This window comes from Monodelphis domestica, chromosome 3 (assembly GCF_027887165.1).
Source record: "Monodelphis domestica isolate mMonDom1 chromosome 3, mMonDom1.pri, whole genome shotgun sequence".
Lineage (NCBI taxonomy): Eukaryota > Metazoa > Chordata > Mammalia > Didelphimorphia > Didelphidae > Monodelphis > Monodelphis domestica.
Window position 1 is genome coordinate 46,452,746 of NC_077229.1, and position 22,057 is coordinate 46,474,802.

Here is a 22,057-nt window from a genome sequence, read left to right on the forward strand (position 1 = left end):
AGGCAGCCATGCCAGGCTCATGTGTTCCTGGGGGTGGCCATTAAGCTGGCAGCTTCTGCCTCTGGAGCCCCATGCCAGGCTCTGGACCAGTCCAGCGACTTGCCCAGACGTCTGTCCTTTGTTTCCAGACCTCTACGCACCAAAAATAACATCAAAGCACAAAGCAGTGTCAGCAGCTGCCAACATGTTTCATATACGGCGCGGGGACCCAGAGGGGACCACAAAGGCACAGAGGAAGGGCCGTGAGGGGCTGAGAGCTGTCTCTCGTTCACATGAAACGGTGGCAGCCGCCGGGCTTGGTTTCAGCCTGTAGAACAAGGGCCACCTGCCTGGTTCCATTTCTGTGCTCTTGTGGGGGTTTAGAGGAGCTGATGCTCCCTTCCTGACTCAATGGCCCTGTCAAGCCCTCGCTGATGGCTGATGATCCTTCTCTTTCCCCCTTTTGAAGCCCTTGCGTTGGTCTTTCACCCTTATTTACACAATCTGGAACCATGAGAGCCATTTACTTCATCATTTACTCTTTCCCCAGTATTTGTACTTATTTTCCATTCTTGAATTTCTGCTTCTTCTAGAAGCATTTACAAGTCAAATATTCTGCTAACATGACAGGGTGGGGGTTTGGTATAAGCGATTCTTTGGCCTACACTGCCTAAAGTCCAAGTGTTACATTTTGCACCTCCCTTTGGGTTCTCTGGGAAGTATCCTTGGGCGTCAGGGGGGGTTTCTCACTCTTCCACCTCTTGTATTCTCCCAACTGTATTGTTCTGAAGTTGTTTTTAGTTGTGTCTGACTCCCCTTGACCCCGTTTGGGGTTTTCTTGGCAAAGATATTGGAGGAGTGGGCCATTTCCTTCTTCACCTCATTTTTACAGGTGAGGAAACTGAGGCAGATGGGGCGAAGTGATTTGTCCAGGGCTACACAGCTAGGAAATGTCTGAGATTCATGGAGAGGTTTCCTGACTCCAAGCCCCAGTGTTCCATCCCCTGGGCCACCTAGCTGCCACTCTCCCAATTTCAGGGGTCCAATTATCCCACTTCCATTTAACCACTTAAGAGAATAGCTTTTTACAAAAGAATATTTACTTTTTAATTTAATTTACTTTTTTTCTCCATGGTTAAATGATTCATGTTGTCTCCCTCCCCTCTTCCCTCCCCTGTCCCAGAGCTGACAAGCAATTCCACTGAATTATACATGTATTATAGCTCAAAACCCACTTCCTTATTATTCATTTTTGGAATAATCTAAGAATATTTACTTTAAAGGTAGAGCCCAAACAAACAAACATTTCCCACATTCTGCCTTCAAGGCAGGCTATGGGGGTTCAGTGACTTGCCCAGGGTCACACAGCTATGAAGTGTCTGAGGTCAGATTTGAAATCAGAACCCTCCCATCTTCAGGCTTGGATCCCCATCCACTGGGTCACTCAGCTGCCCCTTTTACCAGGTTTTCCTCCACTTTAATATTTTTATGTTCTAAATCTGCTCATTTCTCTCTTCTTAGGGGCTTTCCATCATGGATTCGTTTTTTTCCTATTCTATTGAGTTTTTTAAAATCTGTATTGAGAGTTCTAAGTTCTAAGTTACCTTTATTCCTAATTTATTCTTTAATGCATTTATTTTCTTAAATGTTCTCCCTTGCCTCTTATGATTCTGTCAACCTGAAATAAAGAGGGCTACCAAAATAGCAACAAAAAGATCTTTCATCAAGGCAAAGGAATAGCAATTCAGGATAACACAGCCCCAAAATACTAGAGTGATTCCTAGTGAAAACTCTAGAAAGTACAGGAATAGAAGGGCCTCTCCTCAAAATAGTAAGCAGTAGCTATCTAAAACCATCAGCAAACATCACCTACAATGGGGATAAACTAGAAGCCTTCACACTAAGATCAGGAGAGAAGCAAGGACGCCCATTATCACCTCTATTATTTAACATTGTACTTGCAGATGATATGATGGTCTACTTAAAGAATCCTAGAGAATCAACTAAAAAGCTAGTGGAAATAATCAGCAACTTTAGCAAAGTTGCAGGATACAAAATAGACCCCTATAAGTCATCAGCATTTCTATTTATCTCCAACACATCTCAGCAGCAAGAATTAGAAAGAGAGGGGGCAGCTGAGTGGTTCAGTGGATGGAGAGTCAAACCTACAGACAGGAGGTCCCAGGTTCAAATCTGACCTCAGATACTTCCCAGCTGTGTGACCCCGAGGAAATCACTTAACCCCCATTGCCTAGCCCTTACCATTCTTCTGCCATGGAACCAATACACAGTATAGATTCTAAGACAGAAAGTAAGGGGTTTAAAAAAAAGAGCTAGAAAGAGAAACTCCATTTAAAATCACTCTAGACAATATAAAATATTTGGGAATCTATTTGCCCAGAAAAACTCAGGAATCCTATGAACACAACTACAAAACACTTTTCACACAAATAAAACTAGATCTAAATAATTGGAAAGACACTAATTGCTCCTGGGTAGGATGAACTAATATAATAAAAATGGCAATCCTATCTAAATTAACTTACTTATTCAATGCCATACCTATCAAACTATCCAAAAACTTTTTTATAGAATTAGAAAAAATTACAACAAAGTTCCTCTGGAAGAACAAAAGATCAAGGATATCCAGGGAACTAATGAAAAAAAAAAATGTGAAGGAAGGTGGCCTCGCAGTACCAGATCTCAAACTATACTATAAAGCAGTGATCATCAAAACAATATGGCACTGGCTAAGAGACAGAAAAGAGGATCAGTGGGAAAGACTTGGGGTAAATGACCTCAGCAAGATAGTCTATGATAAATCCAAAGATCCCAGCTTTTGGGACAAGAACTCACTATTTGACAAAAACTGCTGTGAAAACTGGAAAACAGTATAGCAGAGATTAGGTTTAAATCAACATCTACATGGAGATAAATTCAGAATGGGTAAATTACTTAAAAATAAAGAGGGAAATTATAAGTAAATTAGGGGAACATAGAATAGTATGCCTGTCAGATCTATGGGAAAGGAAAGAATTTAAGACCAAGCAAAAGACAGAGAATATTTACAAAATGTAAAATGAGTAATTTTTATTACAATTAAATTAAAAAGTTGGTTTTTTTTTTTTACAAACAAAACCAATGCAACCAAAATTAGAAGGGAAACAACAAACTGGGGAAAATTTATAATAAAAATCTCTGACAAAGGTCTAATTTCTCAAATTTATAAGGAACTAAGTTGACTGTACAAGAAAACAAGCCATTCCCCAGCTGACAAATAGTCAAGGGATATGAACAGGCAGTTTTCACAGAATTAAATCAAAACTATCAATAAGCACATGAAAAAGTTTTCTAAATCCCTCCTGATTTGAGAAATAAAAACCAAAACAACTCTGAGGTACCACCTCACACCTAGCAAAATTGGCCAATATGACAGTAAAGGAAAATAGTAAATGTTGGAGGAGTTGTGGCAAAATTGGGACACTAATGCATTGCTAGTGGAGTGTGAATTGATCTAATCATTCCAGAAGGCATCCTTTGCTGTATCACGGTTCACTTACTGTGGCTTAACTATATTGTGGGTTTAAAATATATACATATCTAATTCTGTATTGTTGAGTTTTTATTATATTATAGGATTTTTCAGATTAATATCTTACTGTACACAATGGAAATGCAGTATGCCACTACCCCTTGTATAAGGCACACTGTTGGCTGATGGAATGAAAAGTGCCCAACCACAGCACTGTGTTTTGTATCCTGGGAGCTGATTGGCTCAATGACTGTAGCATCAGTCTGTTTGCTCTCCTGCACTGTGTCCATACATTCAGCATCTCTCCTTGTCCACTTCACACGCAACATCTGATCGCTACACATAGTGTCACTCTGCAGCATTGTGTTTTTGTGAAACTTTTTTAAAAGTTTCAGTTTATTTCAAGCCCTTTGGCACCCAAATGAGAACCTAAGCGCTGCAGAAAGTGTTTAAAAGCATATGAAGTGTTTCTAAGAGTGTGGGAAAGATTAATGAGTGTGAAAAAATTTATAGGAGAGTAGGCAGGGTTTACAAAGCCTTAAAATATCTATAAATAATAAAATAAATATACTGCCATTACTTCACAGATTTTCAACTATCACAGAGGTCTCTGGAATATTACTCCCATGATAGGTGAGGGATCACTGTATGCCCAAAGGGCTTTAAAAGACTGTCTGCCCTTTGACCCAGCAATACCACTACTAGATTTATACCCCAAAAAGATAATAAGGAAAAAGACTTGTACAAGAATATTCATAGCTGCGCTCTTTGTGGTGGCAAAAAATTGAAAAATTAGGGGATGCCCTTCAATTGGGGAATGGCTGAACAAATTGTGGTATCTGTTGGTGATGGAATACTATTTTGCTCAAAGGAATAATGAACTGGAGGGATTCCATGTGAACTGGAAGGACCTCCAGAAATTGATGCAGAGTGAAAGGAGCAAAACCAGGAGAACATTGTACACAGAGTTGGATACACTGCGGTACAATCAAATGTAATGGACTTCTGTACTAACAGCAATGCAGTGATCCAGGACAATTCTGAGGGACTTATGAGAAAGATGCCATCCACATCCTGAGAAAGAACTGTGGGAGGAGAAACCCAGAAGAAAAACATATGATTTATTACTTGATTAGATGGGCAGGTGATTTGAGGGTTTGGTTTTAAAAGATTATAAAAATTAATAATATGGAAATAAGTATTGAGTGATAACACATGTATAACCCAGTAGAATTCCTTGTCAGGGAGTGAGGAGGCAAGGGGGGAGGGAGACAACATGAATCATGTCACCATAGGAAAATATTTTTTAATAAGTAAATAATAAAAAATAAAATGTCCCATTCTTAGCTACTACCAAAAGGTTGTTATTAATCTGTTTGTACATATGGTTTCCTTCCGTCTTTTGTCTCTTTTGAAGTGCTTGAGTTGAAAAGGACAAACGATTGATTGGTTGATTTGGGGGGTGTAGTACCGAATTACCATCTAGAATGATTGAATTCCTTCACCTTTCAGCCCACGATGTCTTAGTCTGACCATCTTTCCAAAATGCCTCCAGCAATGGACATTTTCCATCTTTGCCAACCTGAAAGGTGAGGTAAAACCTTGGAATTGTTTCTATCTGTATTCTTCTTAATATAGGGATTTGGACTATTTTACATTTAATTGTTGACAGTTTCATTTTCTTCTCTTGACACTTTCCTGTTTATATCCTTTGGCCACTTATCTCTTGGGGAATGGCTCTTATTAGTATATCTCTAGAGCATTTCCCTCCATGTCTTTTAGATGACTCAAACCATTTCCAACTAGTCTTCCTGTCTCAAGTCTCTCTCCACTCCAATCCATGCTGCGCACAGTTACCAAAGTAATTCTCCTTCAGTGCAGGTCTGCCTGTCACGCACCACTATACAGTAACCCTCAGTGACTTCCCATTTCCTCTAGAATCAAATACAAATGGCATTGAAAGCTATTTCCTACCTGGTGCCATTCTTCCTTTCTTGTCTTCCTTCTGGAGATCCAGGAAAACCACAACCCAACACCTAGAGGAAGCAGCAGCAGGACCTTAGAAAAGAAAGTTCTGGACTAAACAATGTCCCAGCGTTCCTCCTAGAAGAACCTAGAGCCCACCCCTAATAAAAAGTTCCAGTTTGTGAAGTAAAGCTAGAAAAATGAGTAAACAAAAATACCCAAATAAAGAATTATTATGGGACCAGGGATACCTAAGATAACTAGGTGGTGAAGTAAGTATGGAGTCAGAAAGACCTAAGTTCAAATTTGGTCTCAGATGCTAGCTGTATGACCCTGGGCAAGTCACATCACCCTATTTGCCTCAGTTTCCTCATCTGTAAAATGAGTTGGAGAAGGAAATAGCAAACCACTCCAGAATCTCTGCCAAGAAAACCCCAGATTGGGTCATGAAGGATTGGACATGACTGAACACCATCATCCCTTTCTAACTCAGATATGTTGTCTAAACTCTCTGTAAGTCCCAGAAGTGCAGATTCCTGAAAGGAAATCAGAGAAATGGAAGGAAAGATCTGCCCCCAGAGGCAGGAGCTACCTTTAAAATAAGGTGGCCCAAGTGAACTCCAAGTTTAGTTCCATTGAGTTCAGTTGAAACATTGCAGGGAACTATGCAATGAGAGGACAATTCTGAGGGACTTCTGACAAAGAATGCTCTCTACCTCCAGAGAAAGAACTGTGGGAGCAGAAATGCTGATGGAAGAATGTGATTTTTCACTTGTTTATTTGGGTGTATGTTTGGGGGGTTTCGTCCTATAAGATTATTCACTTACAAATCTTAGAACTAATACTGTATATAGGTTCAGGACAGCAAGGTGGCTCAGTGGAGAGCCAGGCCTGGAGACTTGGGTTCAAATTTGCCTTCAGACACTGCCTACCTGTGTAGGGTCCTTGGCAAGTCACTTAACCTCCTTTGCCTAGCCCTTACCACTTTTTTTGCCTTAGAACTGATAGGTGGTATTAATTCTAAGCTGGAAGGTGAGGGTTTTTCACCCAAAAAAACTAGATCTATTTATCTGTCTGTCTATCTTTCTATCAGAGAGAGAGAGAGAGAGAGACAGAGAGAGACAGAGAGAGACAGAGAGAAAGAGAGAGAGACAGAGACTGAGAGAGACAGACTGAGACAGAGAGAGGGAGGGAGAGACAGAGACAGAGAGGGGGGAGGGGAGAGAGACAGAGAGAGAGAGACAGACAGAGAGAGAGAGAGAGAGAGAGAGAGAGAGAGAGAGAGAGAGAAAGAGAGAGAGACAGAGAGAGACAGAGAGAGACAGAGAGAGACAGAGAGAGACAGAGAGAGACAGAGAGAGAGAGACTGAGAGAGAGAGAGAGAGAGAGAGAGAGAGAGAGAGAGAGAGAGAGAGAGAAGCCTGACACCTAATGGCCACTTGATAGATCAATGTTGCTCGAATGAATGAAGTTGGGCAAGGGGTGGGGGTGGGAACTGTTGCTTCTGCAGTTAGGAATCACCTCTGTAGAACGAGGCAGTTCTAGGTGGTGCAGTGGGCTCAAATCTGGTCTCAGACACTTCCTAGCTGTATGACCCTGGATATGTCATTTCACTCGTTGGCCTCAGTTTCCTCATCTGTTAAATGATCTGGGGAAGGAAATGGCAAACCACTCAGGACCTCCGCCAAGAAAGCCTCGGTTGGACCCAGCAGGGACTGGCGCCCTGGGTACCCACCGTGCTGGCGGATGCTGCCCGCAGCCTGTGCAGTAGCGCACGGGTGCTGTGGTTGCATTTCCCCAGCACTGATACCTGGCATTCAGCTGGCGCCACATCTGAGGCTGGGAAAGATGAAAGGACCTGACCAAGTCATGCTTTGGGATCCTGGATTCCAAGCCCAGAGTTCCTTCGGCTCCCGCGGGGGACGTCGCCTCCCTCCCCTCCTTTTCCCTCCCTTCTCCTTCCCTCCGCCTCCGGGATCGCTCAAGCATTGCGCTCCCGGAGCACTTCCCAGCCCGCTTGCCGGGGCTCCGCTCGGAGCCCCCTGGGTTGGGCCTTAGGGAGAGTGGCGGGGCATGGGGCCAATGGGAGGGGAGCAGAAGCCGCGCCCCTCTCCTCCAACAGTCGGGCGGCGCACCTGGGCTCCAGGCTCCTGACTTTGCTGCGCGCTCCTAGTCCCTGCGAGTGTCCGGCGCGGGCGACCCCGGCCCGGGCTCAGGTGAGTGACCCACTCCCGGGGCTCTGCGCCTCCCTCCCCGGTCCCCGCTAAGTAGCTAGGGGATTCCCTGGAGGACGCGCTCCAGCACTGGGCCCGCTGCAGGGGGGCCGGGCAGTGCCCGAGCTACAAGCGTGGTGGGATGCGGAGCACTGGGCGCCGGGGGGGGGGGGCTCCCCAGTGCTCTCCTGCAGACCGCAGCCCCCGTGCGGGCTCCTCTCCCTCCCCCGGGAAGCCTAGGGATGCCACCCCCTGCTGCGCTGCGGCCGGGATGTCCAGGTGAGGGGTCCGGGGGCAGGCTGGGCTCACCTGCGCTCCCCCTGCCTCTGACGCCCTGGCCCCTTGGAAGGCCCCATCCCTCAGCGGGGCAGGGACGGCAGGGGCTCGATCTCTGCCCGTCCGCGCTTTTGTTCTCTTGGAGCGGTCTGTTGAAAGGGCTGGGGCAGGGGCCCCTTCTCTTCCGGGGGCCTTGTCTCTCTGCCGGACGGAGCTTCCAGGACCCGCGGAGTTCGCCGGGGGAGGGTCCTGCTCAGGGGGCTGAAGGACGGGAGTAACCTCGGGGCAGGTGCTTCGGCATGCCCCGAAAGGAGAGAGGCGGCTCCGCCGAGGCTCTCCGGGCCTGCTGGGGTTTCTCTCATCTGGCGGTGACCCGGACCCCTGCTCCCCTTTCTTCCAGCCCCCCCCCCCGGGGGCGGACTAGGGCTTTCTGGCTTCCTCGCCCGACGAGGGAAGGCATTCCCAGTCTAGAACTTCTGAATTCTGGGGCTGCTGTGCAGAGCGCTGCGTCGGGAGGGGACCTCATTAGCAAGCTGCTCCGGCTCCGGGCCTGTTATCTGTAAGATGAGCTCCCCTTATTTTACCGGAGAGGGACCCGAAGCCCAGAAAGGGCGGGGGGGGGGGGGCTCGCCCTGTCCCATAGACAGCGTCTTCCAGCCCTTGCCGCCCGGATCCTGCCCCTCCCCCCAGCTGGCCACAGGTGGTCACCCGGAGCCCTCCCCCACATGCACTCTTCTTCCCTCCACTCCCGCTGTGGGGATTCCGGCCCCACTGAGTATTTTCTGGTTAGCCATTCTGGCTGCAGCCGGCAGGGCCCTAGGCGGTTGGTGCAGCGGAGTTCACTTGCTGCCTTTTGCCCCTCCCCCAGGCTCTGCCCATCAAAAGCCCACTGTCTTTCAAGGGTCAGAAAAAAGGCGGCTTTGTGAAGAAGCCTTTCCCTCAGCTCCTCTGTCGCTCATTAGAATCTGGGTAGGGGGCCGAGGCCTCCCCTGCACCTTGCATGGGGCCCTTGTTTTCCCAATGTTCCCAGAAGGATTTTGCCTCTTCAGAAGTTGACTTACCTGAGAGTAGGTGAATAAAGAGCATTTATTAAGAACTCCCTGGGTGCCAGGCGCTGGGCTATGGGCTGCAGATACAAAGGGAGGTCAGAGTGTCCCTGCTCGGAAGGAGGGCCCATGCACAGGATAAACCGGAGATAATCAAGGAAGGGCGAGAGAAGGCAGGACTTTAGCAGGGAATTCCAGGCTAGGGGGACCGCTGGTGAAAATCCCTGGAGGCAGTTGATGGAGAGTGAATTGCATTCCAAGTTAAGAGGTCTGGGATCTTCCCAGGAGTCAGCGGGGGCCAATACAGAAGCTCCGAACTGCTGCAATAGTCGGGAATTGTGATGTGGACGACCAGCCCAGCAGAAACTAAAACTAGAAGTCGGTCTTTTCTATCCCACTCAAGACAGAAAGGTTGGGGCAGGAAGATGTTTTACATTAAAGACTAGCACTCAGTTCTGGCCAAGAGCAGCCGGCCATCCAAGTTCCCCAAGTCACAAAGGCCAGGTTAACCGTGAATCCATATGCCAAAAGCAAGATGGAAAGCATTTCCTTTCAGGTCTAAAAGGAACCAGTTTTAAATTAGGAAATGAAGCACTTCCTTAAAGTCTCAGTGGAGACGTTACAGAACTTCATTACCTACCAGAGACTGTCCAGATGTAAGCAGATCCACAAAGGGTTATTAAGGAAAGTTAAGCTAGGCTCTCATTGTGAAGACTGCTCTGTGTGGCTGACCAATGGGGCATTTCTCTCAATTTTCTGCATGTTCTCAGAGTACCCGTCATTTCCCTGAGACAAGTTTCTTCATAAGCTAGTTTAGAGCCCCCCTTGCCTTCTTTGCTCATGAAGCGTTCTTCTCTCTGCAGGGTCCAGGGCCATTTGGGCCCCAAAATGTCCCGTAGATTGGGCTGGCTTGCCCTGTACAGTCTATCAGTATCACTCTTCACATGTCTCCTTTTTCTGAAGAAGACATCCAAGCCAGCTCTAACTTCCATGGCTTCCAGGCAGACAGGGAGCCCCATGGCGAGGCATCCCTTCTGGGCACCCACAGGGTCCCATCACAACCTATGTCTGCCCAACTCTGAAGTGGCCAATGCATCTGCAGTCCTGCCCACCCGTCACCGCCTCTTCCTGACCTACAAGCACTGCCGGAACTTCTCAACCCTATTACAACCTACAGGCTGCCCTGCTGACACCTTCCTTCTCCTGGCAATTAAGTCACTGCCTGCTCATGTGGACCGCCGGGCAGCCATCCGAAGCACCTGGGGCCGGATCAGAGGACAGGGTGGGGGGCAGAAGCTAAAACTGGTATTTCTCTTGGGGGTGGGGGGAACTTCCCCACCCCCGCAATTATTAGCCTATGAGAGCCAGGAATTTGATGATATTTTACAGTGGAACTTTAATGAGGACTTTTTCAACTTGACTCTGAAGGAGCTTCACCTCCAAAGGTGGCTGGCTACTAGCTGTCCCCAGGCCCAGTTTGTCCTTAAGGGGGATGATGATGTCTTTGTCCATGTGCCCAATGTCCTGGAGTTCCTACGAGGGCAAGACCCCAGCCAGGACCTCTTCGTGGGGGATGTGATCAGAGAGGCCCTGCCTAACAGGAACATCAGGGTCAAGTACTTCATCCCCCCATCCATGTACCGTGCTCACCACTACCCTCCCTATGCTGGAGGTGGAGGCTATGTGATGTCCCAGGCAACAGTTCGAAGGCTCGGGGTTACAGTGGAGGAGGTAGACTTGTTTCCCATTGATGACGTTTTTGTGGGGATGTGCTTGAAGAAACTGGGAGTGAAGCCAACCCACCATGCAGGATTTAAGACCTTTGGGATTCGGCGACCCCTAGACCCCTTGGACCCATGTCTGTACAAGGAGCTACTGCTGGTGCATTGTCTCAGCCCCCTGGAGATGTGGACTACATGGGCTTTGGTGAAGGATGAGGGCCTGAGGTGTGCTGCCCCTCCTGCTCAAGCTCAACAGACTGGCTGAAGGAGAGGTCCCAACTGGTAGTGCTCAGGGGCTAATGGGGGCGGGGGTGGGGGGTTTGCTATTGGTTCCTTTTTTAACAAGACTAAGAAAAATTGAGAGCTTTTAACTAATATAGCTTTTTGGGCAGTTATGTCCTAAGTTGTAGTCCCACAGATTCCCTTTAACTTTGATTAAAAAAATCACAAAAAGAACCTGGCTAATGGATGGGAGTGTGTGGAGAGTGGGGCCGCTAGCCCCAGAGGCACCTCAACCAGCCCCGTCTTCTCTACCAAAGCAATAGTTTTTTAAAAGAAATAAGTGGACTCCAGGTAGTAAGTGGTTTTTCTACACACCCCGGGAGTGGGATAATCTGGCTAGCTTCATTCCCTGCCCCCCAAAACCTTGAGAGTACCATAAACTTTCACATAAAAGCACCTCTTTCTGCAAAAGCAGAAGAGACTAGTAAAAAGAAGCAAAGCAACAGCAGGCAAAGAGGGTTTCATCAAAGTGACTCCCATTTCATAACCAAGCACAAATCCATTTCATGAAGTGCCTTCCCCACATGTGCAGCCCGGCCTTCCAGTAGGGCCTGCCCAGGCACTTGTCCTGGCCACACACAGACTAAAGGGAAGCCAAGTCAAAGGAGGCAAGCTTTTAAAAAACAAACCTTACAAACAGGACTACCCCAAACAATGCACATCCCTTAAGAGGAAACGGATGCTTAATTTACATAGGAAAACTTGAACAGTGTTGAAAATGGGGGTCAACTTTCTACTTAAACTAGTGGTATGAGAGGGCTGTGTCCCATTCGCAGGTACTAAGGGAGCCTGAGCCTCTCTTTCGGAAAAGGCAACTAGAAGAGCCCAAGAGGGCTGCTGAGGGCAGCTTCAATGACGTGAATGTTTAAACAATATATGGAGCTAGACGGCCATGAACAATGCCCATTTTGCCCTCCTACAAAGTAGGAGGGGAGGTGTAGGACAACAGATGGAGGGGATCTCTGAGTGTCCCAACACGTGGACCCTGCTGCCTATCTCAGGAAAGGTTTTACAACTCTGAGCTATTCCCTACCCCAGCTTCCACACTCCCTTCTTTGCTTTCAAAGGCAATCAAACTACCCATATTCACAATGTTAGTGCCTACAGGGAGAGGCCTCCTCAATCCTCCCGTAAGTAGGCCTCCTGTTCATGGTTTGTCAGCGGAGAGCCCCCGGTGCTTGGGCGCTGGGGTGAGACCCCTTCTGGTTCCTCTGGCCTTTTAAGGAGTAGCTCTTCAGTTTGGGCCTCGGCCAACTTGGTCTCAGCCGTCTGAGAGAGCTGGCGCACTTCCTGAATTTGAGTCTTCACCAGGTGAATGTGATTTCGAGCTGTGACTGAGGCCTGATCAGCACCTAGAAGCAAATTGAGCGGCTTAAGTCAGCAGCAGCAGAGATGAAAAATATCATTTAATCCACAAAGAGATATGGCTTCTAGGTGAAAACCAAAACTAAAACCATGGCAGCCAAATTGGAGTCACAGAGTTCTGTTTAGGAACTTGAACTCTATTTATACACTTGAGTTACGGAACTCACCTGGAACACCTGTTCTTGGTGATGCTTGTAGGGCCCCCTGCCTCACTCAGCCAGGTGTCCAGGAACCTGAGCCTCTCCTTACCTGGGACAGCAGAAGCTCCTCTTTCTCTGGCTATTACATATTTAACAATCAAGGCACTTCCCCACTGATAAGGACACTAGCCCCTTTCTCCAACCCCTCTGCAAGAAAACCACCCTTCCTTAGCTAATGATAAATAGAACCTCAAGGCTATAACCACACTTCCTCTTGATGCTCTGTTAACATTGCCTACGAAGGTTCCTCTGATGTCAATCTGCGATGTGACGAAGGTTCAGATTCACTTATTTCCTTACACCATTAAAATCATCAACCTGAGCCTTCGTTTTAACATTTGCAAAATGAGGATAATAATCCTTGCATGACTAGGCTTTAAAGAAGGTTCTTTGTAGACAAAGTATTATAGGAATGTGTTTTTAGCAGCAATGGTGATTTATGGGTGAGAAAACAAGCTCTGAGATGTTAAGAGACTTCATGAAGTTTGACAAAGCAAGGCCTGTGAATCTGAGTCTGATTCTTTTCCCATTAGACCACCCTGCTTCTCACACAAGAATATGTAGCCTGGAACAAGCTATTGCCAACTAGTTAAGTGATCTGAGGCAAGTCCCTGGCCCTCTCCAGGTCTCAGTTTCCTATTCTGTAAGAGAAGGGGTGCCCTTAATCATTTCAGAGATCTCAAGTTCTAAAATGTTCCACGTGGCTCAGCTTCAGACTCCTCAGGACTGGTCCTTGATCTCATTTCTGATGACCTGGGTAACATACTAGCTTTCACTAGACCTCCTCCTCCCAGCAGCATCCACAGAAGAGACATAATGTTCTTCTAAACTCTCAGCTCCTCCATTTCTTGCTGGCCTGAGACAAACACACTCAGCAGAGAAAGGCTTCAGAGCTCCTCAAACTACCCATTTGGGCTGGCACTCAGGGCCTTGGGCCTCAATTCTGGCTCTGATTCTGTTACTTACTCTTTCTTTTTTCTTTCTTGGGGTTCTCCAGGAATTTGACATTCCACAAATGGTCAGGTGACACTCCATCCCCCTCTACCCCCCCCCTGAAGATGGTTCTGGGCTATGCTCTCAGGCTATCAGAAAGGCTCCCTGCCAAAGGGAAGGGAGCGACCAAGTTTCCCCTTACACCAGCAGTCTCCTTGAGGACAGAGATGCCATACTCCATTGACCACTTCTATTGACTGTCCCTGGCTGAAGAGCGAAGTCTTGGAATCCCATGTGACTGAGCAATCTATGGCTGCTGCTGGGCATACCTGACTGGTAAGCTGCTTCTGCTGCCATCTCAGACAGACTCACAGCAGTCATCCAAGTTGCTTCTAGCTTTAAGTACTCTTCTTGTTTTGAAGACATCTGTAAATTAAAGAAAGCATTTCAGTCGGAGGAAAAGAAAGTTCAAAGCCTCATAGAAGTGACTTCCTTAAGTTAGCAGTGCTTTGGGGTAGCTAGGTAGCAAAGAGAATAGAGAGCCAGGCCTGGAATCTGGAGGACTTGGGTTCAAATCTTGCCTCAGACACTTCTTAGCTATATGACCCAGAGCAAGCTACTTAACCCCAACTGCTGCTCTTCTGTCTAATACTAATAATACTAAGACAGAAGGTAATGGTTTAAAAAAAAGATGGTATTGCTTTATTGGGAAGTTACTGATGAGGTAACTCAATATAACATTTGCTTTCCCAGATAAAATGGAAATGATTACTACAAAATTATATGTTTTGTTTTACCTCAACCCTGGCTCCTATGATCACCTGCCACACTGCATCTTCCTCTTGAGAATTCATTTTCCCAAGTAAACTTGAGTATTGTCGATATAGAGACACTAATGTGTAAACCGCCTGCAAGCAAAAAGATGAATTGGTTTAATAAGAGGGGACTCAAAGGATGGTCAGACCAGAAATGGGCAATTAAAAAAAAAATTGCTAAGGGCCTAGTGAGGCAAAAGCTCTGTTCAAGTACCTGAGGCACAAAGCCAAAAAGGGAATGGTTCCTGCCTATAAGGAGCTACCTTTGTCCTGAGGGCTAAGTATTGGAAAATTTTCTTTAAAAAGAAAGCCAATAGACAGCTCTATTCTCAGTACAACGAGCCCTAAGGCAGTATCTATAGAATCCTCCTGTGTTTAATGCCGAGCAACCAGACACCATTCCGTGTCTCTCTCTAGAGACTTTCATTTTCTTGGTATGTGTAAGAATTAGCTTTTGACTAAAACAAGGTCTTCTGGAGTCAACTACAGGGTTTTCCAAGAGCCAATTAATGGTTAATCTAGACTTTTAGTTTTTCTTCCTTGTTCTCATTCCCACTTTCAATCTCTAGACTTCATCAAGATGCTGTTTCACTAGGGAAAGGAAAATGAGAACTGTCAACATTGATACCTATTAGATAAAAACTTAGGAAAGTAAAGTTAAAACCAATAACCTTTAAAAGAAGTCTTTTGATTTTACCTTTTTATGCTACAGATTTAGATATCCACAGGTGATTTGTACACTGCCCCATTAAGGACAAACTTACCCTCGTGTACTCTGTAATGGCTTCAATCAGCGCATATGTGGTTTGTGAGAGAAAAGTGGAGGTACTGTCAGTCACCAAGGAAACCGCCCTCTTCATGAGTGCTTCATTACTAAGAGAGTGGGTCTCTGTCTTCTGAAAAACAAGGTGTCCACATTTAGGGGCAGTTTCATGTTCAAACACTTGCCTGTAAGAGCAAAGACAGTAGAAGCCAAGTCCACTTAAAGACTGGCCAGGGGGCAGCCCTATGTACAAAAATCGGAGGACAGGGACAGCTAGCTAACAAGAGGACAGACACTAGGCCTGGAGTTAGTAATTTGAATCTGGGTTCAATTCTGACCTCAGACACTTCCTAGCTTTGTGACCCTGGACAAGTCACTTAACCCCAGTTGCCTAGCCCTTGCTGCTTCTGTTTTAGGATTAAACTAAGACAGAAAGAAAAGGTTTAAAAAACAAAAACCAGAGGACAGAAGAAGCAAACATTTCCTTTTCTTTAGGAATAATCTCTTTGAATAAGACATTAAATTATTTTTCTAGATAAGTAAAACAGTTATAAGACACAGTTATTTTTTGTTTGTATAAAAACGTGTATATACAACTACACTAAGAAAATAGCATTTGAGGAAAAACATTTTGCATTGGTCTCGGTCCATTAGATTTTTTAAAAATTGCTATCTATAGCAATATATGTTTGTAAATCCTGCCACAAGGAAGGCTGAGGATAGTGAATTTTTTGAGATCAGGAGTTCAAGCTACTGTGGACTAAGCCAGCCTGGTGTCCACACAGTCTGGTACCAAGATAGTGAGCCCCTGGGACCTGGTGGGCTGGAGGGCCTGAGGAAGAGTGAACTAGCCCAGGTCAGACATAAAGTAGGCCCTGGCTTTGTGTTGATCAGTAGTAGCACCAGGCCTGTAACTGGTCACTGCCCTTCCAGCCTAAGCAAGATAGGGGGACCTAATTTAAAACAAACAAACAAAATCTCTTCTCACCTAGAGAAAGAAAAAGAAACCAGGCAGTTTTAAACATTAGCAACATCTGGGCCAGGCTACTGCTAATTGGGGCTGTCTTCTTCTCAAAGCTGCTGTTTTGTATCTGCTTTGTGTTCCACTTGGCTTTGCCTTTTCCTCAACATGTTTTTCCTTTGCTATTTATAGTGTAACTACTTACAACAACTGGCTGATGAAAGTAGCAGTAATATGCATCCTGGACTTCTAGAGGTCAAGCCATATACCTTTGATGGCACTCAATTTCTCAGGAATCTCATGAAATTGTAACTTGCAAGCCACAATTAGAGGGATAAAAGCTGCTTTACTGTAGGACATGGGCACCATTCTATCCAAGAAATATTGGTGGTACATCCTACACCATCTGAATTACTACTAGGAAAGGTGGAAAAAAGAAAGATACAAGACCCTATGTGCCTCCAGGGTTGTTAAGGAAATATTTGATTAAAATATTAGTTGTAGTTATGGAAGGAAGGTGTAATGGAGGATCTGGCTGTCAATTGGGCCTGAAATGATTGTCAGATCTTGGATGGACAGAAAGCCTGAACCAACTAGGCCACTGACTACACAATCCAGGTTAGAAGACAGGATCCATGTTGGAACGTACTGAGAGCTAAATTTGGATTGAGTGGTATAGAACTAGCCTGAAAAGCCTGGAATTCCTGTAAGATTTTAGACTGAATTGCATAGGCAAGAGGGCACCACTTACAAGTTCTCCAAGTAGACCAACCAATCAATATATAAGCATTTATGAAATGCCCATGTGCCAAGCACTGTGCTAGCCACTAGGAATAAAAAGATAAAAATATAAGAATTCCTGCCATGACATGAGTAGGGTAATGATAGTGTGAAGAAAGAAAGGATAGGGGTCTGGCTATGGTGACTGAGAAACAAGGGAGGACACTTTGTAGTAGGCCAATAAGGATAATAGTACATCTGAAAGATTTGTTTGAAAGGTAACTAATGATAATGGATTAGAACTGGAGAAGTCAAGTACTGGGAATATTAATTTCAAAAATTCTAGCATAAAGGTTGCAGTTGAAGCCATTAGTGGTTAAGCTAAGACATACATATGACTAATTTGCCTTGCTGTTGTGTTGAAAAATGTTTTCAGAAATCTTAAAATGTTTCAGTCAAGGGGAGCAGCTGAGTGGTTCAGTGGATTGAGAGCCTGGCCAAGAGACAGGATTCTAGGGGGGGTTATTAAAAAACATTTTTTTTTCAGTCAAAATGGTATTGGATTATTGCAAAGCCAGCTCCCCTCCCCAGGGATGTGGCCACAATATCAGTGTATCAATACCCAATAAGGTTTAAATTCAACAAACATTTATTGAGCACCTTTGCACAAGGGGTTAAAGCCACTACCAAGTACATCATTGTACTTTACCTGTGCTATAGGAATGGCACATAGGGTTACTCCAAAACCTGCTGCCACTGTTTTGTGCCAGGGTCCCACCAAATCGGAGAAACGGCATCTCCTCAACTTTGCTGCAACTGGAACATGCTGCCTATAAATCAAAAGATGTTCAATACAATGAGAGAAAAGCCACATTTAAAGAAAAGCTTGATGAATCAATCTTCAAAAGGATTCTTTAAATTATTTGGGGGGGGCAAGGGTTCAAAAATGCTAATCATTGATCCTTGACTACCTTAGTGAACCTGAAACTTTACTAACATAGACTAATATGATGTATTATAAGTCAACTGTTCCTTGGAGGGGAGGGGGGAGGAAGGAACTAGCCACAGGCAACATTACCAAGTGGAAGAGAGGAACCCCAGGGGCCTCCAGGTTAGAAAAACAGCAGCCAGGTGTGAAAGTTTTCTTCTCTTAACTTAAATAGCATTGAGTCAACTGGGGCTGAGGAGCAGATGCCAAAGTAATGATCTACACTAACTCCCAGGGCTCACGTTAGCACCCAACAATTCCTATGAGCCCTTTCCATCTTCAAATAATAAAATTCTTCTTGTGATATGAATCTGGTCTTCCCCACTCCACACCAAAGGTCATTTCCACTCCCTACACGTTTTGTTAGGGGACTCTGACCCAGTAGTGACTCGAGGCCTGGTAGCCGGAGCCCTCTCCTAACCAGCATTCACTCCCGCTGGCCTGCCAGATATTATGCCTGAGATGCAGAGGCCGTTCCTGCCCTCAAATATCTTATAATCTAAGCAAGATGAAAACAGGTCAGGCCTGGGTTAGAGGGTAGGGTCAGAGGTCAAAAGTTTGAGCGGGCTCCCAAAAGACTCCCAGGAGATGGCTGGGCCAGATAATTAGGGTCGGGGCCGAAAAGGCAGGAGGCGGACCTCCGTTGTGGTGGAGTCACCACGCCAGTGACGGTTCGTCCTCGCCCTCCTGAACTCCTCGCGGGGCCTCAGTACCTGAAAAAGGAGCTGACGCTGCGAAGAACCCAGCTCCTCAAAGCCGCCATTCCACAGCGGACGCCTAGCAGCGAGGGTCGGAAGTGACGTGTCACCAGGTCCCCGCCCCCGACAGGACTAGAGGACGTGGCCCCGCCCCCGCCTTTACGGTGACGTGTGGGGGAGGGGCTGTGCAGCCACGCCCTCTGAAGAGGGGAGGAGGAGTCGCAGGCACCGCTGCAGGTCCCGCCCCCAAGGGTGTGGGAGGAGGAGCGTAAAAGACTGGGCCCCCAGCTCTCAGGAGAGAGGAGTCAGCCAGAACTACACCCCCAAGGGCGAAGGGAGAGGGAGGAGGGAACTCTCCTTCCTAGGCCCCGCCCCCAGGAGGCTAGGGAAGATTGCTCACACAGCCAGGCTGTGGTTCCAGTCTCCAGAAGAGGGAGAAGAAAAGAACGCGCGATTTATGGGTCCCGTTTTCAGGAGGTTGTTAATGGGAGGAAGCGCTCTCAGGGATTGCGGACCCCACCCTCAGAGGGAGGAGGAGGAGCCGGAGCCCTCGCAGCCCCAGGAGTGGGTAGAGGAGGTCTAAAGTCCAGGGCCCAGCACAGGGTAATATGAGAGGGGCTCTCAAGGCTTAGGCCCCGCCCCCAGGAGCAAGGGGAGGAGGAGTCTGCGTGATCTGGGTCCCGCATCCAAGAGCAGGGGAAGGAAGGAGGAGCTCTCAAAACTTAGGCCCCGCCCCCAGGGGAAATGGTGGGAAAAGCTCTCAAGTCGTGCCGCCCCCAAGATCAGGAGACCTGAACTTTGTTCCCAAGCTATACAGGGAGGCGCTCTCGAGGGTTGCATTCGGCCCCCCAAACAGTGGGAGGTGGAGGAGGAGCTTGGGATACCTGGGCCCCGCCCCCAGGGGAAAAGATGGGGAAGAGCTCTTGGTGCCTGGGTCCCGCCTCCAAGAACAGGGGGAAGGGGTGGTCTAGAGACCTAGGTCCCGCCCCCAGGTAGGGAAGGGAGGAGCTCGCGAGGTCTGAGCCCCGCCCCTGGGAGTGGCGGAGGTGGTGCTCGCCCCTGGGAGTGGCGGAGGAGGTGCTCGCCCGCCTGGGCTCCGCCCCATTAGTTTCTGGGAGCTCAAAGTGCGGGTGGGAGATGGGAAGGGGAGAAGACTCTTAGAGGAGGATGAGGACTAGAAGTAGGGCCAGTTGGTGGCTGAAGGAGACCTCGCACGGGGCGGGTAGAAGGTCTCCCGCTCTCAACCAGCTCTCCCCGCCCGTCCGCGGCCGCGACGAGGTAGCGAAGTTTCGGTGCGCGGTCCCGGGAGCGGCGGGAGCAGCCTCCTCAGCTTGGGGCCCAGCAGGGGCCATGACGTTCGGAGCTGTCACTTCAGCACCAGGAAGTAGGTGGTCCAGCCGGCCAGCAGCAGTGCCCCGATCAGCACGGTGTAGCTGAGTAGTACGAAGGCCAGCAGCTCCCGCAGCGCTCGCAGCACGTGCACTGCCCACGAGGTCCGCATCGCAGCCCCGCTCGCTCTGGGACGCTCGGCCGGCCCCGCCCTGAGTGGAGAGGGGCGAGAGAAAGGGAGCCGAGAGAGCTGGAGCCGTCCCGGTTATTTCCAGCCCCAGCTCCAGGGGCTGTTGCTCCCTCTGCATTGTTAATGCAGTAATGGACGGTAATGGATTGACTGGGTGATCAGGGGGGCCCCGTGGGCTGCGGCTGCTCGGCTTGCCCCTCCCCCTCCTCCCCTCGCGGAGGCACAGTGACCCCCGCCCGGCCCGGCAGCTCAGACCCCAGCCTCGCTTGCCGCTACCCACCTGCCTATCCGAGCCAGGAGTTCGTGGCCCGCCTGCAGCGGCCGAACTTTTCTGCGCGCGTTTCTCCCCTCGGACTTTCCTGGCAGAGTTGCAGCCCAGTGCCTCCTCTCTCCGTCAGTCGGCCAGCCGGAGGGTGAGTGAGCCCGAACCGTTCAGGGGAGCTCCTGGCGGAGCAAGCGAGGAGGGGCCTGGGGCCTAGGGCCCGCCCCCGGCTCCTCAGCCGGCCAGTGCAGGGGCGCGCCTTCCGGGGAAGGGGGGGTGTGGTCCGGCTTCGAGCCCCGCCACGCCCTTTCTGGCTTCTAAAACCCAAACTCAACCGGGTGTGGTCCAAGCGGCTCCAGCTATATATAACCGGCAGCCTCCGCCGTCGGCCCAGGGAAGTTGGGGGAGGGTTTCCCCTCAGGCCAAGGTCAGTGAGGCTTAGGGGCAAGGCCAAGGACGCCTTCCTAAAGACGGAGTGACCGTTTAGTTAGGGGAGAAAGAGCTATAAGAAAGGCAAAGGAGGCAACAGATTTACAGGTGGAGGGGTCTCCCGACTTCCACATCTTCTAGAGGTGGAAACTGAGGCCCCCAGGTCACCTAGCCAGCTAGGGGCGGAGCTGATCCGGAACTTGGTTCAGACTCCCAATTCAGGGCTCTGTGGGAGCCTGTCCGAGCTTCGGAGTTTGGAGGGGGCTAACTAGTGCAGGTCTTATAATCAAAGGTTCAGAAAAAGGGCTTCACCTGGACCACTGACAGAGGCAGGTGGAGAACTGAAGCCATCCCCTAGAAAACATGGCAATAAAGCAAAGAATTCAAAAGCTTGTGCTACTTTGGGGTGATTTTGTTTGGAATGAAGATATCGGAAAAGTGAACAACCTTTTTTGACCTTTAAGCAAGTAAGCAGGATAGAGAAACAAGGCTCTCCATTGTCCATCAACCCTTTTCCAACATCATCATCCAGGGTAAATGGTTCCCTAATTTAATCTGGATCTCTTATTATCAAATTATTGCCTCAGCAGCAGTCAAGCCAAAAACAGGAGCAGAGCATTATCAAGCTGTTCAGGAAGCCTGTTAGTAGTAATTGCTCCTCTAGAGAGTTGGTCATCCAAAGGGCTCCTCTGGTTTATAGAAAAAAGGAAGAAGCCTGTCTAAGCTTCCAACAAAGACATCATTATGGCATCTTCTCCGCAGCAAAGTCAGCGCATGAAAAGATGGTATTAAAACAGTCCTTGGCTTGGATCATTTTAATATATTTCATGATTAACCCTTACCTTCCATCTTAGAATTGGTAATGTGTAGGAGTGTTAAGTGATTTGCCCAGGGTCACTCAGCTAGGAAGTGTCCAAGGTTAGATTTGAAATTAGGATCTCCTGCCTCTAGGCCTGGCTCTCAAACCATTGAGCCACCTACCTGCCCCTCACTAGGAATTCTTTCACCCTTTCTCTGTCCCAAGTTGTCTCCCGAAGAATTGGTGTTTGTCGTCCTCCTGTTTTGTTCCATACAAATTGAATAACTCAAGTATACAAACACTGTCAGCCAAAAGTTCACAAGAAATTATGTTGGAATTGTTTAATTCCAAATCCCTTCATCATGCCACTAGCTATTTGGGGTTGCTTTTTTCTATCAGAACCTGTGATTATGGATGCCTGCAGGGAAATTCCAGGAAAGAAAATCCTGACACTAATTGACAAATTGGCAATTAATTTGTAATTTCTAATCTCAGAACAGCTGGGGTCACTCATGGCCACACAATTAGGATGTGTCCAAACTACTTGAACCCAAACAGATCTTCCTGACTCTCAAGGCTGGCACCCTAATA

General features: G+C 47.7%; 2 protein-coding genes across 4 annotated transcripts; one reads left to right on the top strand and one right to left on the bottom strand.

The window, feature by feature from the left end:
* The first annotated feature begins 7,478 nt into the window (after nucleotides 1–7,478).
* Nucleotides 7,479–11,185, top strand: B3GNT4 (UDP-GlcNAc:betaGal beta-1,3-N-acetylglucosaminyltransferase 4). 2 transcript variants are annotated; one of them, XM_007489878.3, is made up of 2 exons: nucleotides 7,479–7,692; nucleotides 9,875–11,185. In XM_007489878.3, exon 2 carries the CDS (start codon nucleotides 9,900–9,902, stop codon nucleotides 10,995–10,997), a length of 1,098 nt encoding a protein of 365 aa, XP_007489940.2. In that variant the 5' UTR covers nucleotides 7,479–7,692; nucleotides 9,875–9,899; the 3' UTR covers nucleotides 10,998–11,185. The 2 variants fall into 2 exon arrangements, with proteins under 2 accessions (XP_007489940.2, XP_001374027.2); XM_001373990.4 differs by lacking the exon at nucleotides 7,479–7,692 and adding an exon at nucleotides 8,373–8,524.
* A 288-nt stretch (nucleotides 11,186–11,473) lies between these two features.
* DIABLO (diablo IAP-binding mitochondrial protein) lies at nucleotides 11,474–19,761 on the bottom strand. 2 transcript variants are annotated; one of them, XM_001374007.5, is made up of 6 exons: nucleotides 18,473–19,761; nucleotides 17,481–17,601; nucleotides 15,092–15,223; nucleotides 14,310–14,420; nucleotides 13,842–13,938; nucleotides 11,474–12,366 (listed from the first exon to the last, which is right to left on the bottom strand). In XM_001374007.5, the coding sequence occupies exons 1-6, from the start codon at nucleotides 18,520–18,522 to the stop codon at nucleotides 12,134–12,136; spliced, it is 744 nt and encodes a 247-aa protein (XP_001374044.3). In that variant the 5' UTR covers nucleotides 18,523–19,761; the 3' UTR covers nucleotides 11,474–12,133. The 2 variants fall into 2 exon arrangements, with proteins under 2 accessions (XP_001374044.3, XP_056677790.1); XM_056821812.1 differs by lacking the exon at nucleotides 18,473–19,761 and adding an exon at nucleotides 17,850–17,868.
* Between the last annotated feature and the right edge of the window lie 2,296 nt (nucleotides 19,762–22,057).

Bases quoted from the DNA above. Each gene is read 5' to 3' on its own strand.
- DIABLO (XM_001374007.5), bottom strand. From the start codon at position 18,522: ATGGCGGCTTTGAGGAGCTGGGTTCTTCGCAGCGTCAGCTCCTTTTTC. The intron at 17,602-18,472 runs GTACTGAGGCCC...TTTGATTTATAG, and splicing joins AGCGTCAGCTCCTTTTTCAG to GCAGCATGTTCCAGTTGCAG. The intron at 15,224-17,480 runs GTAAAGTACAAT...CTTGTTTTTCAG, and splicing joins GTGCCATTCCTATAGCACAG to AAGACAGAGACCCACTCTCT.
- B3GNT4 (XM_007489878.3), top strand. From the start codon at position 9,900: ATGTCCCGTAGATTGGGCTGGCTTGCCCTGTACAGTCTATCAGTATCA.